General features: G+C 45.4%; 1 protein-coding gene across 1 annotated transcript in view; it reads left to right on the top strand.

Moving 5' to 3' along the window:
- The window catches only part of LOC311127458 (pappalysin-1-like), a gene marked incomplete at both ends in the record, with an annotated part of 74,549 nt that extends 60,928 nt beyond the window's left edge, over positions 1 to 13,621 (top strand). The window contains 3 exons of the mRNA XM_084159294.1: positions 12,794 to 12,901; positions 13,114 to 13,249; positions 13,404 to 13,621. Of these exons, the coding sequence (XP_084015420.1) occupies positions 12,794 to 12,901; positions 13,114 to 13,249; positions 13,404 to 13,621 (462 nt within the window). The remainder of the gene's footprint in view (positions 1 to 12,793; positions 12,902 to 13,113; positions 13,250 to 13,403) is intronic.
- Positions 13,622 to 15,884: the final 2,263 nt, after the last annotated feature.

Genomic DNA, 15,884 nt, shown 5'->3' with positions numbered 1-15,884 from the left:
ATTCCTGTTCTAGAACGGAAAAGCTTGATAAGGTTCCACCTCCGAAGAATGACACAGGTTTCTTATACATATGAATTAATTGGGGCTGGGAAGGAACGTCGAGGTGATTTCTCCCATCAAATAGGGCACTGACAGCTGTCAGTGTAGCTAGCTAGCATGCTAACCTTATCTAGCTAGCTAGCTATCTTGCTAACCTTATCTAGGTAGTTAATGTTATCTGTTGTTGCTTTCTATTTTTACTACACCATATACAAAAGATTAGCTAGCTGGCTAGGGATATGGCTGGCTATGGCTGGAGCTGGATTTGTCATAAGCATTTAGGGAAAACTTTGCCGACAGATGGAAACTAGTATCTTTGACTTCGCCATCTATAGTTTTGGCATTTTCCATAAATTGTGACCGTGAATCCGCCATAGAAATAGTAATAAGATGAATTTCTGGTAATATGGATAACTATCGAAAGGTTAAGAGACATGCATTTTTCTACATTGTAATGGACACGGACGGTGCAACCTTTGGTAGGAAGGCTGCTGGCAGGCAAATCAGCCCGTGCTCATGGTTCTCACAGGGGAAGTGAAATGATAGGCTACAATGACTTTGCTCAAGATGCACACCGCAAATGACATGTAACAACACCCTGAGCACATCCGACAGAAAACACCAATACAAATGTGACAACAGCACAACAAAATAGATAAACAAGTTCCTTGAATTTTCTTTCGCGGCCTCCTTTTCATTATAGGACAGACACGTGTGGTTTCTAGTTGCAGTGGAGTGTGTATTGAAGCGGTAGTGAATGGTCAAAACCATTCATCTTGGGGCGACGGGGGGAGCGGGGTTCCAAAATGAAATCATATCACACAATTTTACCATATCTAAAATGATCATATATATATTCTAATAAAAACTAGCTAAAAAATAATTGCAAATTGACAAATTATTCAACTGATTATGATAATTTTCTGGTAAAACATTCGTTTGAATTTGCTCCGTGGCTCAGGCGGCCAAGTGGATGCAAGGCTGTTTAGCTCAGCTGTTTCTGATTAATAAACAATGCCATAAAACCCAGCCCTGAAATGAAATGTTGTCTGGAAATTATTTTCACAGTAGAGCATAAGAAAACACACGGCATTGACACGGATTTCCATGAATGTCCCACTTCGAATTCCCCACTTCAAGCCCAAATATACAGTGGGGAAAAAAAGTATTTAGTCAGCCACCAATTGTGCAAGTTCTCCCACTTAAAAAGATGAGAGAGGCCTGTAATTTTCATCATAGGTACACGTCAACTATGACAGACAAATTGAGAATATTTTTTCCAGAAAATCACATTGTAGGATTTTTAATGAATTTCTTTGCAAATTATGGTGGAAAATAAGTATTTGGTCACCTACAAACAAGCAAGATTTCTGGCTCTCACAGACCTGTAACTTCTTCTTTAAGAGGCTCCTCTGTCCTCCACTCGTTACCTGCATTAATGGCACCTGTTTGAACTTGTTATCAGTATAAAAGACACCTGTCCACAACGTCAAACAGTCACACTCCAAACTCCACTATGGCCAAGACCAAAGAGCTGTCAAAGGACACCAGAAACAAAATTGTAGACCTGCACCAGGCTGGGAAGACTGAATCTGCAATAGGTAAGCAGCTTGGTTTGAAGAAATCAACTGTGGGAGCAATTATTAGGAAATGGAAGACATACAAGACCACTGAAAATCTCCCTCGATCTGGGGCTCCACGCAAGATCTCACCCCGTGGGGTCAAAATGATCACAAGAACGGTGAGCAAAAATCCCAGAACCACACTGGGGGACCTAGTGAAAGACCTGTAGAGCTGGGACCAAAGTAACAAAGCCTACCATCAGTAACATACTACGCCGCCAGGGACTCAAATCCTGCAGTGCCAGACGTGTCCCCCTGCTTAAGCCAGTACATGTCCAGGCCCGTCTGAAGTTTGCTAGCGTGCATTTGGATGATCCAGAAGAGGATTGGGAGAATGTCATATGGTCAGATGAAACCAAAATATAACTTTTTGGTAAAAACTCAACTCGTCGTGTTTGGAGGACAAAGAATGCTGAGTTGCATCCAAAGAACACCATACCTACTGTGAACCATAGGAGTGGAAACATCATGCTTTGGGGCTGTTTTTCTGCAAAGGGACCAGGACGACTGATCCGTGTAAAGGAAAGAATGAATGGGGCCATGTATCGTGAGATTTTGAGTGAAAACCTCCTTCCATCAGCAAGGGCATTGAAGATGAAACATGGCTGGGTCTTTCAGCATGACAATGATCCCAAACACACCACCCGGGCAACGAAGGAGTGGCTTCGTAAGAAGCATTTCAAGGTCCTGGAGTGGCCTAGCCAGTCTCCAGATCTCAACCCCACAGAAAATCTTTGGAGGGAGTTGAAAGTCCGTGTTGCCCAGCGACAGCCCCAAAACATCACTGCTCTAGAGGAGATCTGCATGGAGGAATGGGCCAAAATACCAGCAATAGTGTGTGAAAACCTTGTGAAGACTTACAGAAAACTTTTGACCTGTGTCATTGCCAACAAAGGGTATATAACAAAGTATTGAGAAACTTTTGTTATTGACCAAATACTTATTTTCCCCCATAATTTGCAAATAAATTCATTAAAAATCCTACAATGTGATTTTCTGGAATTATTTTTCTCATTTTGTCTGTCATAGTTGACGTGTACCTATGATGAAAATTACAGGCCTATCTCATCTTTTTAAGTGGGAGAACTTGCACAATTGGTGGCTGACTAAATACTTTTTTTCCCCACTGTATCATACTTTGACTAAAACAATGACTTATTAGCTAGGTTTCCATCCAATTGGCGACAGATTTTCATGCACATTTTCTAAAATCCGCATAAATAAAATATGCACATTTTCCCACCAGAGATGTGTTTGCATAAAATGGACTTGTTGCGGATAAAAGTATGTGCATGATGATGTAGTGCACATACAAATAACCTTTGCAGTTAAATTCCCATATACTGAATAAAAAATACAAGTTTAATGGGTTTCCATCGCATTTTCAACTCACTGATGGTTTTGTCACAAAAAATCTTGCTTTATATAGCAAATGTGCCCACTCTGGTATTGGCACGTGCGCTCTAGCTAACAGCTCGCAGATGCAGTGTGGGTATATGCAGTATGCAGTACAGCCTAGGCTATATGATGACATTATTATGGACAAAAGAGCGAGATTACAGTATTTAAATTTGGTCAAACGGCAGCCAAGAATCGATCCTCATGTCACCAGAATAAGACCAGAATAAGACATATATTGGAAAGGAGCATCAAGCTCATCACCTTGCACTTTCACCACCTTGTGAAGTTTATCATAACTTATTTTGTCTGTAGCCTAAAAAACTGTATGCTTTCCCGAGTATCATATTACTTTGATATGATCGCTAATATGTCAATATTTTTGCATGAAAGTATTTCCACCGATATAATTAAGTTAACGACACAAAAATATCCCACTTTGTCTAGCGTATTTTTTTTTTTTGACATTTAGAAGGTTTACCGACAAATGTTCTGTTTCCATCAGGACTGTCATGAAATTTTTTAGCAGACGTACTTTACTCGCATAAAAAGGTTAGTGACTTAAATCGTTGTGCAACATCATGGCCGGCAGGGATGTAGCTCAGTTGATAGAGCATGGCGTTTGCGACGCCAGGGTTGTGGGTTCGATTCCCACGGGGGGCCAGTATAAAAAAAATATGTATTCACTAACTGTAAGTCGCTCTGGATAAGAGCGTCTGCTAAATGACTAAAATGTAAATGTAAAATTAGTAAGCTCTGGGCACCGTCTTTCAGTTGAAGGAAAGTGCATTTCCACTGTTGTGGTACTTTAATGTGTTTTTGTATTATTAGTATAATATTATACTGTAAGTATGTATGTGACAATTTCTGCCTGATTAACAGAGATCTTACTATAAAGCCAAAACAACATTTCAAATAGACAGGACTCATCTTACAGACTTAAAAAAGAGTGGCATACATCCCAATGAAAGTATTGGGACTGGAAGCACTTCAGTGTGGTCCTTTGTAGCTCAGTTGGTAGAGCATGGTTGTAAGGCCAGGGTAGTGGGTTCAATTCCCGGGACCACCCATAAGTAAAACATATGCACGCATGATTGTAAGTTGCTTTGGGATAAAAGTGTCTGCTAAATGGCATAAATTAATGTTTTCAGAACTGTTTTTGGACAGAGAATGTCATTTAGTTTACACAATGTTTTCAATACAGAGAAAGGTGGCCTTTCAATACAAGTGTCGAGCTCCTTTTGTGACGTCAATGTTCATACTATCTAGATGAGTTCACAGCTCGATGCGTGTGAGAGAGGAGACAAAGTGTGTTCCCATCAAAGTAGTTGCATAAGAAGGTATTTTCCCTGAAGAGCCACCAGAGCAGCACACATGCTCCATAAATGATTTCTACTGTGAAGAACACAGTGCCCTGGGTCAGCTTGAGATGTTGTCACTGCCAAACACACACACACACACACACACACACACACACATACTGTACGCATACACATGTATTCACCATACAACAACATCTGAGGCTATCCAGGATTTGTCTTTGAACAGCAGCAGCTACAGTAACAGCATGTGTTCACCCTGAGTTAAGGACCTTGTGGTTTCAGTGTTTTAAAACACCCTGATGAAAAACGTTGGGTTTAGTTCCTCTTATCTGTCATACATTTACTGTTGATTGTTACAGTAATGTCTATAACAGTACATGCCTCCTCAGCCTGTCAGACTTCCCTCAGACTTCCCGTGCCCAGCTCCTGCCACACCTATAGGGAGATCCTTCATCCAGACTTGGCACGCACACACTCTCTTTGATCCTGGCATGTACGCTCAAGAGATAATATCTTCCCCAGTCAAGATGACAATAAACCTGTTTCCCAAAATTACAGTACCCAGCTACCTCTTTGTATGGACTGCACGCCCCACACACAATATCCCCTGCCTCCCCCTCTCTCTCTCCCCCAAAGGAGGGCACAGGAGATGACACGTGCTGATTTCCTGTCTACTGTAACCAGAGCACCTAGGCTTTATTGGTACCAGAAGCAACTTCCACCGACTCGAGTTTGCTCGTTAAAGTTTTCCCTCCATGCAAGGCTGATTGGGGCACTGTCCATTTCTGCTTCCCGCTGAAGGTTGCTACTGTACTGTACCGAAGCAATGTTGTTCGCCCTTAACTATACATATAGGTGGAAAAAGTTAGTGTTTTTGGCAATGTTATGTGCTGTAACTAGATAGTTACACACAGGTGTAAACAGCTACTTTTCCAGTGATGTTGCTGATACATAGACTTTATTGTTTTCTTTCATGACTTCAATGTTTACTGTTTAGTGCAGATTTCACTTGGACATAACAGGTTTACCAGAAACCTACAGTTTCCCACTGTACCGTATCAGTGTACGTACTAGCTACGCTTTGAGGCTGAACTTCATGTCATGGCTCAGAGCTGTAAGGTCATGGAAATGAGTTTGGAGCACGGAACCATAGGCCCTTCTGATCTGGGTGGGGTTTCAACATTTCAAAGCACAGAGAGGCAGGGTGTGCGGGGACTAGAGGGAGTGATAGGGATCTGTCAGGATGCACGAAAGGAGCAACAGACGGATGGCGGAAGAAGGCACTTGGGATGAGTGGGACCTGGTGTATTCATGACATCTGAAGTGGACTGGGGTTACGGAAGGTGTATCTAAAGGCAGGCCAGACACACACAGGCGAACATATGTCTGCACCTGGTTAGATACAGAAAATGAACTTCATATAGGAAGTTCAGGGCAAACTTTTGCCAAGCTTGTCCATGGTGGATCATTCTCATCCACACATATGCACCACTGAGCTAAACTCTGGCAGCTTTCTCCCTCCTTCTCTTTGGGTGAGCAACAACCTCCCAGCACCAGGCCATACATAAGTACATAAGGAACACATAATTTCCCCTGAAGACGCATGCACTGTCTGTCAGTCTAGCCGTCGGGGCCAAAACCGGGCCGAGAAATGATTTAACGCAGCATGCAAAGCCTTGTACTTAGGAAAACAAATATACACACCGCCACTGTGTGTAACAGCTGAGAGCTGAGTAGCCTGCAGTCTTTCTTCTTTCAGAAAGAAATCAGCGATTCAGAGTGACACGCATCTATCAGAGGGCCACTGAGCGTGGCTACCGGGCTCGCTTGTTGACTTTTATAGCCCCGCGCCCCACGGGCTGTCGGATGGCATGGCCCACGCTCTGTTTGATTTTCTTTCCTAGTTTTTTTTCTTCTCTCCGTCAGTTTTATCATGTCGGTTGCACAGTGTGCCGATTGTGCAGGAGGGGAACTTACTCCATCCAGAATGAATGTGGAGGTGGCGCTCCATTGAGATGTCTTGCACTCTGAGAATGTGCAAACGGCACGTGGGATAGAGGGAGAGACAGACAGACAGAGACAGATAGACAGACAGAGAGAGAGAGACAGAAGGAGATAGAGACAGAGAGAGTGTGAGAGAGAATACGAAAAAGAACGAGGCACATAAATAGGATGAGAGACAGACGGCGAGAAAGAGAGAGTAGGAAAGAGAGAGAGAGACGGACAGAAAGGAGAGGAAGAAGGCAGACAGTGTTTCTTTGTACTGTGTGCTTTGCTTTCGTCACCAGCTCTGTTCCCTTCACTAAAGACCTCAGACAGTTTGTTAATGGATTATGTCTGCTGTCAATTTGATCCTAGTGAATGATGTCTGAACCCAATAACACAGGGAGGTGCAACGCTTTAGATATGCATCTTATGGCAAATGCCATGGCTTAGAATTAACATTTCAGAACAAATAATGGACACTAATGCATAAATTGGCCAAACCTCAATTTTACACCCTAAGGGCAGCCCTTATTTAATTATATGAAACAGATTCAAAGTCATCACACATCTGCTGTTTTATTTAATTAAAATACCATACAGACACGAGATAGAATTAACTTAAGCATTAAGACAATTTGGGGGTTGATAAGTGTTAATAATTATACAAATCTGCCTCCTTGCACATTTTACATTTGTTTCTTGGCCAATTCATCTGTACTGCTAGCTTAATCTTTTCTTTGAGGAAGCTGTAAGATGTTAGGGTTAGGGTTAGCCATATATAGATACATATAGAAGACCAGTGTTTGAGGGACTGCTTTTGTAAGTTTAAACATATGTTCTTGCTTTCCCATGGAACACATGCATGCACGTTCACACATGCACACACACACACACACACACACACACACACACACACACACACACACACACACACACACACACACCACACCACACCACACACGTCACATACCATCCACACAGTCAGTCTATCCAGCAGCAGCTACAGTAAGTCGGCCATGCTTCATGTAGGATTATAGTCATGGTCCCCAGTGGATTCAATGTACCACTCCTGTCTTTGTGTAGCACAACATAATGTTCACACAGTAACACCATGGGATACTTATTTTAGCTGGGTTAATTGGTGAATTGGGCTTAGAGCTAGCAACCAGCAACGCATATTACAGTAAACCTTTTAATGGTGAGCCAGGTGATTTCTCAGGGGATGGATGCTGCCCAGCAATCTCTGACGCAACCCCGGTCCAGAGCCCTAGAGAGCCCCAGTTTTTTATTATGGATCCCAGGCAGACTACAGGATAATATTAGTAGCAGTCCTTTCATGCCGCAAATAATCACCAGCATATGATGCTGAAACCCAGGCATTTAGCACATTAGAACGATGTATGTGCACGGGCAGGGAGCTATGGATAGAGCTTCCATCTCGCTGGCATCTAAGACAGTGTGGTCCCTCAGGTAACTCACCATTTACTAGAAGAGGAGGAGAAAAGAACATGAGAGAAGAGGAGGAGGGGGAAAAAAGCGTCTGGCTAGTAAAAACAAGGAAACAATCACCGTAGTTTTGTTCCGAGTCCCAGAAGTGCAGTGTGCGCAGGCAGCAACTCACACACCAAAGCCCATACAGTAGCTAACAGCTCTGTGCTGTGCTCTCGGCGAGGAACTACAAGGAAGGGCATGTTTCCCTCACACTATAAACCCACTCCAAACCACACTCCTCGTCAGGCTCGCGGCCAGTGACATAAGCATGTGGTAACATAAAAAAAGCCCCGAATGGCGTTCCGACGTTCTCTCGTTTCAATTATCATTAAGGGGACCATCTGGAAACCCCATCAGGTTGGGTTCTGGAGGTTTCAGCAGCCCCCATTTACATTTCGAGCTGTTAACACATAGGTTTTGGCCACAGGGATGAGTGTTGGATGTGTTGAGTGAGGGACATTTATGTGCCAGTGGCAGCCTGACAGAGAAGGCCATGCCCGAGAAATCCATCACCATCTGAATCCATCTGCGATCGGCTGGTTGGCCTGGCACTGGTGCACCCACCCACCCTGGTTCTGTGGTCGCAGCACCAGCCACTGCTTAGGTCTTGACAGATGAGATCAGGGGAGTAGGTAGACCACACTATTACCTTGCCCTCAGCTCACTCGCTGGGCTGCGGCTAGTGCACGGCCGCCTCTCAGTAGGCCGTATAAGCCCCGTTATTAGCTCAGCAGCCAATGGGACGGTGCGCCTGGCGGTAAGGGTGGGGCCCGGGGAGCTGTTTCTCCTTGGTGACAGGACATTACCTCACACGTCAGGCGCTTACCAGCATTCCGGTAAATGATGGCGGTCTGAACCTCGCACAGGACTCGACCCGCAAATGTCTCACAGATGCTCGCTTCTTCCGCCCTGATGGAGCTCTTATTTATGGTAACTTTCACAAAACAAAGAAAAATGAAAAGAAAAGAAGCCAAGCAGCTGTTTACTGGATGTGTTTTGATGAAATAAATAAACACATTTGGGAGCCGTGGCCAAATAAGAAACATCCGCTCCCCAAATGTGCTGCAATGTGTGTTGAATCCAGTGAACTTGGGGAGGGGCAGGCAGGCGGAGAGGAAACCAGAAGTAGTCAGCTAGGGCGGACAAGCTCCAACAAACGCTGTGTTCCAAAGCTGCACTTTTCATGACCAATCCTGAGAGGCCAAACGGGGTCACCCCTTGCCCTGAATAGGCCTTTCATAAGCTGCGTTTACAGTACACAGGAGCAGAATATGGACCGTTCTGTTGAGAAGCAACATAGATGTTTATGGCTTGATTAGGTGTCATTCATACTTATGAATGAAAATATTTGCAGAGAATGGTATACAAGTATGGGCTATTTTCAACTCATGAACTGAAGCAGACTTGTGTAGTCCAAGAGATGCTGCATGTGCTCTCCTCTGCAGGATGGCCATGAGGTTAGAGAGAGAGAGGAAGTGTGAGATCACCCTGCTGCCAGGCAACATATTGTGAGTGGGCTGCTCTTGGGTGGCTGAGGTTACTGTTGGGTTTGGGGTTACGCTTGGGGCCTCTCCCTCTCTCTCTCTTCCAGCTAGCCTGACTGTGTGTTTATAGCTATAGACCTGGGGTTGGGGTTGGTAGGATATGGTTGGGGCCCTCTCTCTTCCATCTTGACTGTGTGTGTGTCTTGGTCTAAGGCTGAGGTTGGCGTTGGGTTTGGTGTTATGGTCTGGGGCCTCTCTCTACTCCCAGCCTGGCTGTGTGTGTCTGGTTGTAGAGGTTGGTGTTATGGTCTGGGGCCTCTCTCTACTCCCAGCCTGGCTGTGTGTGTCTGGTTGTAGAGGTTGGTGTTATAGTCTGGGGCCTCTCTCTACTCCCAGCCTGGCTGTGTGTGTCTGGTTGTAGAGGTTGGTGTTATAGTCTGGGGCCTCTCTCTACTCCCAGCCTGGCTGTGGCTTCTCTCTGCAGAGGTGATCTAACTTCTACTACTGGCATCCGATATGCACCGCAGCGGGAAACGCCATGGTAGAGGCAAATTAAGCAATTAAGACCATCATTATTTCTCGGGCTCTGTGGTTTTTTCCCTCTCTCCCTCCTCCTTCCCTCTACATTTTTCATTTGGTGGGGGGGGGATCATTGTGAGAAACAGTGCTGATAGGCAGTCTGTCCTATTTGCTGCATTTGAGCGGGAGAATGGCCTCAATGGCCCTATCCCACCCTCTTTCTCTTTCTCTCTCTCTCTCACACACACACACACACAAAATGAGATTGCTCTTTTGGCTGCCTGTCTCCCCTCAGCTCTCCTTCCCTCCTTTTACCTTAAGTGGTGATTTAAAAACAACTGCGTGTATCTGCAGACCGGGGGCTCAATGTTGTCTGCCGTGCCGCCTTTCGTAAGCAGACAGCTGGTCTGAATTAAGGACCGTTGGAGGGGTAGAGGGGGGGAAACATAACAGTACCTTCCCCACTGTTGCTGCTGTGTTGTTCAGGGAACCATAGGCTTTAGGTTATTTGCTTGTAACTTCCAAACACCCAGTTTGAGCTGCGTAGAGGCTGAAGGGACACAGGGGGTGAAGTGGGGGTGGAATGGAGGGGACGAGAGGGTGGTGCACTATTGGTGATTGAGGATGAGAGGGACGCGGGATAGACGGGTGCCGTCCCTCCCTTTCTCCTTCTGTTTACTTGTCTAGCAAGCCCCCCTTGAGAAATGAGAGTAGAAGGGGTCTGCGACCACATGGCCTTGTCTTTAGGCTCTCTCTCTCTCTCTCTCTCTCTCTCTCTCTCTCTCTCTCTCTCTCTCTCTCTCTCTCTCTCTCTCTCTCTCTCTCTCTCTCTCTCTCTCTCTCTCTCTCTCTCTCTCTCTCTCGCTCTCGCTCTTTCTCTCTCGCTCTTTCTCTCGTCCTCTCTCTTGCAACACAGAGACCTAAAATAGACTCTGGGACTGTCTTTTGTCAACATATCGTGCGATAATGTTGTAGCTGTAGTCAAGCAATTCAGTTGATCGGCGCGGGCAGAGGGCTTTTTTACTGCCATAACAAAGTGAACAAAAAAGCTTCTAAGTTTAGACTCCAGTGTGTTGTTTCTTCTTTCTCCTTTCCCTTTTCCGACCCTCTCAAGTTGCGGTCTCCAACGATTTATTGTCCGGCATTTGTTTTATTGGTTTATTTTTCCCTGTGTGTTGCTTATGTTAGAGACCTTGCTTGGCTGCTCAGTTGTGGTTCGCTCCGTGATGCAAGGCCCCTGCTATGTGGTCCTCTGTGGGCTCCTGCTTTAGACCCTCCTCACCCCCCACCCCAACCTTAAACGCACATATGTACACACACACACACACACACACACACACAGGATCAGTCCTTGGGGGAGGTTGGGGATGTATTTACAACCTCTTAATGACCAAATCAAATGAATGACGAATCTTACTTGGACTAGTTTGACTCTTGCCATTGTACAGGAGGAGGCTGGGGAGTAATATAACTTTGGAGGCTCGTGAATCCCTGCTACCGGCATTGCTCTTTATGGGTGTTTGGTAGAGGGCAAGTTTTGACTTGCGATTACAGTGCGCTAGCTATGTCTGTCGAAAACTGTGGGGTGTTCTAAAAACACCCGGGGACGACGACGACGACGACTCAGTGCTACCTGTGTTTGCATAAATAAGTCATTGGTTGGCTGTCACCTGTGCAATATTCACTCGCCGCTTAGTTTCCACCACTGCGTCTGGTTCGTCTAGCTCTGGGTGTCTCTGGTTACAGGTGTCTGATTTCACTGGCATCAGGCAATGGGCGAAACTGGCTGTCCTTGTGCCTGTGTCTGTACTCTCTCCCCCCAGGTAGGCAGGTAGCCTTTCGGGTAGGAGCGTTGGGCCAGTTACCGAAAGGTTGCTGGATTGAATCCGGAGCTGATAAGGTAAAAATCTGTCGCTCTGCCCCTGAGAAAGGCAGTTAACTGTTCCCTGGGCGCCGATGATGTGAATGTCGATTAAGGCAGCCCCCTGCACCTCTCTGATTCAGAGGGGTTGTGTTAAATGAGGAAGACACATTTCAGTTCAATGCATTCAGTTGTACAACTGACTAGGTATCCCCCTTTCCTTTCCCTTTCCCATTGCTATCTCCAACATGGTTCACCAGCTTCTACTGGTCACGGATAGCCTCTCTGCTCTGTGAAGAGAGACAACAAACAACACAAACAGCCTCCCCTCTGTGCCCGTCCCTAACTAAGCAGCCCTCATACAGAGGATGGTAGAGAGGATGAAGTAGAGCTGTCAGAGGCATGGAAGTGTTTAAGCCTTATGAGTTGACATCTGGCTCTCTGGTTCTGAGTCTGATAAACATTAAAGAGAGGAGAATTAGAGGTGGGATAGAGAGAGAAAGAGAGTGGAGGGATAGAGAGAGGGGATTGGGGAGAGAGAATGAACGAGTGATGGAGAGAAAGATGAAAAGGAGTAATGGAGAGTGAGATATTTAGAGAGAAAGAAAGCGAGAGGATCAAAAGCGCCCCTCTCCCCAGACTGCCTGTTTTTTCACAGCGTTAACTTGCTTAGCGTGTTACACTGCCCCTCCATGTGTGCCGTATCAACTCAGCCTTGTTTTCCCTAGCAACTTCCTCACACTATTACATAACTCCAGGAATGACCCTGTTGGCAGGGCTTTGAACACATCTCAACCTTTGAGGCAACACAATAACAAAAGCATCAGAAAAAAATGCACTTTCTAATGATGCCAATTAACATTGATTTGGTTCATATCCGAAAAGGAACATGCAAACTATCTTGTTTCAAATTATCTGACATTTTCAGAAACATGTTGTTTACACGAAATGTGTGCAATTTCTATGTACAAATGTTACAAAAATATTTGGTGTCACTACCAATCTTTCTCTATCTCTCTCTCTCTCTCTCTCTCTGTCTCTCTCTCTGTGTGTCTCTGTGTGTGTCATCAGACATGCCAGTCCAAGGTGTTTGACCTGTCTGACGGAGTTTCCCAGTACGCCTGGTTCCCCTGCAGAGAGGCCCTACAGTCCTCCTGGTACCCCCAGTACTGGCTCAAGGTAGGTCACAGGCCAAAGGTTATAGGTCAGGGGTCATGGGATATGGGTGGGCAAAGACTGAGACTGACCCCTGTGGACACAAATCAAAGATGTCTTTTGAAGATTTATGCAAAAGCTGAAGTTACATAAACATATCTCCAGTTAGTAATATGCCCTATATGAATGTGTTGAGAGTTTAGGGCACTAAATGTGACTGTTCCCTTCTCACCCAGGCCTACTTCTCCCACCCCATGGTGGCTGCTGCTGTGATAATCCACTTAGCTGCAGACGGTACGGGCTACATCGACCAGACGCAGTGCAACATCACCGTTCAACTGGTGGACACCAAGGAGGTCATCCATAGCTTAGGTCCGTAGATACAACCTATGGAACTGTGGAAGCTTGGAAAGATCTCTTAAGAATCTCATATGAGCTATATCTCTGTCTTCCCACATCCCTCTTTGGCCCTCCTTTCTCTGTCTCTTTCCTTCCCCCCATCCCTCTCCCTGTTCCCTCCTTCTAGGCGATTGGCGTCTGAGCTGCAGGACCAACCCTCTGGTAATCCCAGTGAGCCATGACCTGAGCGTGGCCTTCTACCACACCAAGGCCATTCTGGTCGAGTTCCGCTCCCACCTGGTGGCCATCTCTGGTGTGGGCCTGCGCTCCTTCCAGTTCTTTGACCCAATCACCATCAGCGGGTGCCAGAGCAACGAGATCTACAACCCAATGGGTCAGAGGTGAGGAGGGGGCAGGGGGCGCAAGGGGAGACATACAAAAGATCACTGTTATGCATATAGAAGTAAACGTGTAGGGAAATGTGAACATGAGCATGTGTATAACTGTGCATACACGCAAGTGAATGTACGAACACACACACACACATGGGCGCACACACAGGCCTCAGAATTTGTCAGGGGGCTGTCATGAGAAATAGGGCCATTTGTGGCTTTTGTTGTTTGCTAGTGAAGCAAACGAGAAAAGCTAATTGGATGAGGAGGATTTAAGTATCTGCTCTAAACAGGAAGTTGTTTGATGCCACAAAGAGAAGTTGCCCTCTCCAGAGTTGTCTTTGGCTCTGTGACCCATACCACTGAGCTGTCAAACTCAACAATTCACTTGGTGTTATTCAGCTGATATGTGTGGTGCAATTCTTCGGTTTCCTATAGACCAGGGATGGGCAACTGGCAGCCCCTTTTTGTAGGCCCGTGGATCAATTCACAAGGTGCAAACATAAGGTGCAATTTTCTAAATTTGGTTGTGCATCAGCAGTTTTTCTCTTGTTATGTCATCATTGACAGTCACTCAATTATCCCATGTCAGCTATTTATTTATTTATTGGTAAGTTAGTCTAGACAGATATACAAACTTGTAGTAATCACTGTCAAATTACCGACACTGCAGGCCCTCATGATGAATTCAGATTTTTTGTGGCACCCACCCCATCAACGTTGTCCATCCCTGCTATAGAAGATTTAAGTACTAAGTTCAGATGTAGTAGATTTACTTAGCAAACATTCTGTAGGCTGTTCAAGCTCCTAAACCAACTAGCATGCCAGACATGTAGCTCCTTTCATTGTCATATAGTAAAGAAATCCTCCCTTGTCCATACAAGTTTGAATCAATAGTAAATTAACTACATCTCTCTTGCAAAACACATTTGATCTCAATGAGACTAAACCTGGATGAATTAAGGGTCAAACCACTCTAAAAATGCGCTAGTGCACATTTCATGCCCTTCGGTTGCGCTAAAACTGGGGTGCATCCCAAATGGCACCCTATTCCCTACATAGTGCACTATGGACCCTGGTCAAAAGAAGTGCACTATATAGGGAATAGGGTGGCATTTGGGACGCAGTCCTGGATTTGACTGTTCCAGCAGCAGAGCTCTCTGGTGGGAGGCTGGAGGTGGGAGTTTCCATGCCGACCCAGAGGAACAGCTCATTCATTAGTAATTAATAATTGCCAGTATTACGGCTCCTTGTATTGACATATTTGGGGTTTGTTGTGCTCAGCGGGAGCCGTATCCAAAGTGGTTTTGTAAATATGATCTATTTGCAGCTCCCTGCTTCAACTGCTCCCGCCTGAGCCTCTAGAAGGGATTTATTGCAGGGATTCTTAAGCTAGAGCATTTCTCCTCCTCTTTCTCCTCATACTCCCTTACCTTCATTTCTCCTCCTCCTCATCTTATTCCCGATCCTCCTCTCTTCTCCTCCCTCTCCTTCTATCTCTCTTCGCTCCCTGCCTTCTCCCTCTCCTCCTCTGCTTCCTCTTCCCTCTCCTCTTCCACCTCTTCTCATCCATGTTCTCTTCTCCCTCTTCTCCTACTCCCTCAACTTCTCCCCCTCTTTGCTCTCTTCCTCCCTTTCCTCCTCTCTCTCTCCAGCCAAACAGCTGATTTCCCGTAATAATTCTGCCTCTACAAAACACCAAGTCCCTTATTCCCTAAGTTGTTAACAACAGGAGCTATTAACGTGACCCGGTTTTATGTTCCACACTCTTGTTTTTTTCCTTCTTTCTCTTCCTTCCCTGCGCCATCCCTTCTTTCAAATGCAAAGATTTGAGGGGTACTGGCAGATTGTTGGACTGTGAGTGTGGAGGCTCTAGAGTCTTTTTCCACATTTGTCCTAGTCTCCAGTGAAGGTTCAGATTTTGAGTGATGGGACACTGGAAGGGAGATAGTGACCTCGTCATAGCACCTTCTAGTAGTCTTCAGACTATTGATCATTTTTCAAGTGTTTAAAAAATTCTCAAGGAGACGGAGCTGAAACCGCACTTATAACTCAATACATACCTTATGGCTCATGTAATGTAAAGTGGCATGAAAACAACTCAGTGTTAAGCTGTCTATAAAGCCAGTTTCTTTCCACCTTCTCAGCTAAGGATCCTAAAATGTAAACACCGTAGCTCAAGCAGGGAGTTTGGATTTGTAGTGAGTGTCGGTTTGTGTTTGCTCTGCCTTCTCTCTATACGTTTATAGGTTCACATTAGGCTTTCAGAGTTTGTT

This window comes from Coregonus lavaretus (genome assembly GCF_964263955.1).
Source record: "Coregonus lavaretus genome assembly, chromosome: 4".
NCBI lineage: Eukaryota > Metazoa > Chordata > Actinopteri > Salmoniformes > Salmonidae > Coregonus > Coregonus lavaretus.
The sequence above is the reverse complement of the archived record's forward strand: the minus strand, read 5'-3'. Positions and strand labels throughout refer to the sequence as shown.